General features: G+C 50.9%; 1 protein-coding gene across 1 annotated transcript in view; it reads right to left on the bottom strand.

Moving 5' to 3' along the window:
• The window catches only part of LOC308076105 (importin subunit alpha-5-like), a 3,461-nt gene extending 1,049 nt beyond the window's left edge, over positions 1-2,412 (bottom strand). The window contains exon 1 of the mRNA XM_080416217.1: positions 1-2,412. This exon is cut by the window's left edge and continues 1,049 nt beyond it. Within this exon, the coding sequence (XP_080272343.1) occupies positions 759-2,375 (1,617 nt within the window). The 5' untranslated portion in view covers positions 2,376-2,412 and the 3' untranslated portion in view covers positions 1-758.
• Positions 2,413-3,341: the final 929 nt, after the last annotated feature.

Here is a 3,341-nt window from a genome sequence, read left to right as displayed (position 1 = left end):
CTGTCGCGCTCCTGATTCGTCCATCCATGGCTGGAGAGAGGAGGTAGTGTAAGGTACCTCTGAGTCACGTTTTAAGTGCCTTCAGTAGAAGTCAGTTCAGTCCATAAGGGTGGGACTGGCCACGTCGCGCCATTGACCACAGTCGTGTGGTCAGTCCTACGGTCAGTCCAGTGTTTAGGATTGACCATTATTCTCTAGGGATCTGAGTGTATGTGTGTATGCGTGTGTGTATGTGTGTGTATGTGTCTGTGTGTGAGAGGGGGGATTGGGTAAAATCACACCCACAGTGTCTTGAGAGTCACTAATGCAGTTCCATCAGACAAGCAGCACGGTTCAACAAACTCTCATTTTCTCGCAAGAGATGGGATCGTCAAATAATTATGGGGAATGTAGATGATGGGAGGCGAACCTTTTGACATGGGATAAGTTCAAGTGGAAAGTCCAAAAAAGTAGAGGGCTCATTTGGAGTCAGGAAAAGGGAAGTGAATCCTTCACAAACTGACTAAGACTGCATGACTTGAACCTGCATTGCACACACGCACACAGATGTGCTCCGGTAATATCGTTACACTGTTTTTTTTATAATCATGATAAAGATGATTAAATCAATCTCTCTTGAGTTGGGAAAGGGATGGGGAGGGGAATTCGAACCAGGGTTTTTTTTCACCCGTGGTTGTGGGTAGAGAGAAAGAGAGAGACAGGGAAAGGAGAATGGTTTCAGTGGGGATGAAGGTGGCGCATGGAGGGGAGAGTTGGCATTATAGCTGAAAGCCCTCCATTGGGCCCTCGCACTGCTGGAAGAGGAACTGCTGCTGCGTCCAGTCGACAGCTGGGGCCAGGAATGGGTCCTCGTCCTCAGGGCTGAAGTAGCGCTCAATCAGATCAAATGCCTTCTGATAGATGTCCTGGTTCTCGTGACCCTGGAGGAACTCCAGCTTGTCCAGACCATAGGCCTCCTCTATGTTTGCACAGTAGGGGTTAATGCCACCACCCCTCTTGGCCTCCAGCTCTCCCAGTCGCAGGATGTTTTCCAGACCGTTCAGAGCCACTTGCACGATCTTAGAGTCCATCAGTGTCAGCAGGTCACACAGTGGCTTTATGCAGCCCAGTTCCACCAGACATCTGATCTGCTCTGTGGAGCCTCCAGAGGTGGCGTTGGTGATGGCCCAGGCCGCCTCCTTCCGTGTGCGAAACTCCGCCACTTGCAGGATATTAATGAGAGGAGGCAGCAGTCCTGCATCCATCACCATCTGTATCTGTGCCCGGTTCCCTGCGGTGATGTTTGAGATGGTCCAGCAGGCTTCCTTATTGATGGACTCCTTGGGGCTGCTGAGGAGGTGGAGCAGGGACTGCAGGGCCGAGCAGTTCAGAATCACCTGTGTCTGTAGGTCATCTCCTGTGACTATGTTTCCAACGGCCCTCAATGCCGGGGACACCACTTTATAATCCGAGTGCAGCAGTAGCTCCACCAGCCTGCGGCAGACTCCCGAGTCGATGACGGCCTGGATCTTGTCGCTGGGGCCATCAGACAGGTAGGAAAGTGCCCAGCATGCGTCGGCCAGGATGTCTGTGTCATTGACAAGCAGCAGCCAAGCCAGCACACTGAGACACGGGCACACCTTGGTGAAATCTGGAGGCGGGTTCTTCCCTCTGCACAGGTTTGAGAGTGCCCAAACAGCGTTCCTCATCATTGTCAGACGATTCTGCCTGGCCAGCAACTGCACCAGGGAGGGTAGGATGTTGCAGTCCACCACATAGTCTCTGCATTCTGTGCTATCGCCTGCTATGTTCCCCAGGGCCCACACCGCCTGTTCCTGGACGTCTTCAAAGTCGGAGCTGAGCATTTCTATGAAAATGGGCACAGCTCCTGACTGGATGACCACACGAGTCTGGTGAGACGTACCCGATGCAATGTTTGTCAGCACCCATGCAGCCTCAAACTGTAATGTGCAATTTTCTCTCCTCTTCAGGAACTCCACAAAACGATCTACCACCCCAGGAGTGGCAATGACCTCATCAATAGGAGGGTTGGGTTCTTTAGAGAGGAGCTTCCTGAAACGCTGGGTACCTGCCAGCTGCTGCTCAGGAGAGTCGGAGAAGATCATCTGAGTCATATCCTCAGAGATCGCCGCACCCGCGAGTGGATCCATATTGTTGGCCTGGGACTCCAGATAGCCGCTATCAGCCATCCCATCATCGTCCAGGGCTCCATCCTCCTCCACTGTGGCAACATTCCTCCGTTTGAAGAGCTGCTCATCCTTCTTTTGTTTGCGTAGCTGTAGACCTTCCTCTTCCCTCCTCCTCCTCATCTCGTCTGTGTTGAGCGACTTGTTCTTGTAGCTCTTGAGTCGTGCATTGTCCTTGCTCTGGCTCATTGTGTAGCCTGTCAGATCGGGCTCTCTAATCCCCTTATTCGCTGGAGTGTCCCTTTCTAGTGAATTTATATTATTCTACTATATTTTAATGAAACTAGAGGTTTGGGCCGCTACGCGGCCTTCACATCTAACGTCGCACTACCAATATGTCTGAGTCATAGTGTTGGGGGCGTTGTCAGAGTACCCTTTGTCGCTCTGTCTGTGTCCCTTTTGTGCCCATATATGGAGATGTCTGTTTCCGTCTGTCTACCTGTGTCCCTTTATGCCCATATATGGAGATCCCTGATGTCATATCCCCATAGATTGGAATGCCCATATATGGGCATATTGTTTGGATCGGTGGTTCTGAACAACTGAATATCCAAACTACTCAACGGGGGGCACCACACTCCTTGGAGTCCTTACCGCTGCACGCGCCAAGTTTGAAGTTGGTCGGTCCCATATATGCACATGACCATATCAGTGACATGAGCGTGACGACGTGGTCTGCCCGCCCGCCTGCCCTCCGGTGTATACTGATGTCATCAGTATATACCCAGATATGGGCATACCCCCTTTTGTGCCCATATTTGGAGCTGACTGATGTATTGCGCCTGATGCCATGAACTCCTTTTATGTTTATGACTGAGTCATAGTGACATTGGCATGACAACGTGCTCCGCCCATCCTCCCTTAAGCCAATTTTAATATAGGATACATAAATGTGTAATATGTACATCCTTTGAATGAACGGTAAATACAATCTTTTCACCAGGGAGTCCAAGGCCCTCAGCTCACGTTCATGTGTCAGTTAGTAATCAGTGTCAACACGCCCTTGTTTTTCCTGGTCACTCAGGCTTGTCAAAAACACTCAGAGTTACATGCATCAATCACTTCCCTGACATCCGCCCTTGCGTGTGTCTGTGTGTGTGTGTGTGTGTGTGTGTGTGTGTGTGTGTGTGTGTGTGTGTGTGTGTGTGTGTGTGT

Source organism: Gymnoscopelus braueri (genome assembly GCF_963280865.1).
Source record: "Gymnoscopelus braueri genome assembly, chromosome: 20".
In the NCBI taxonomy this organism is placed as follows: Eukaryota; Metazoa; Chordata; class Actinopteri; order Myctophiformes; family Myctophidae; genus Gymnoscopelus; species Gymnoscopelus braueri.
The sequence above is the reverse complement of the archived record's forward strand: the minus strand, read 5'-3'. Positions and strand labels throughout refer to the sequence as shown.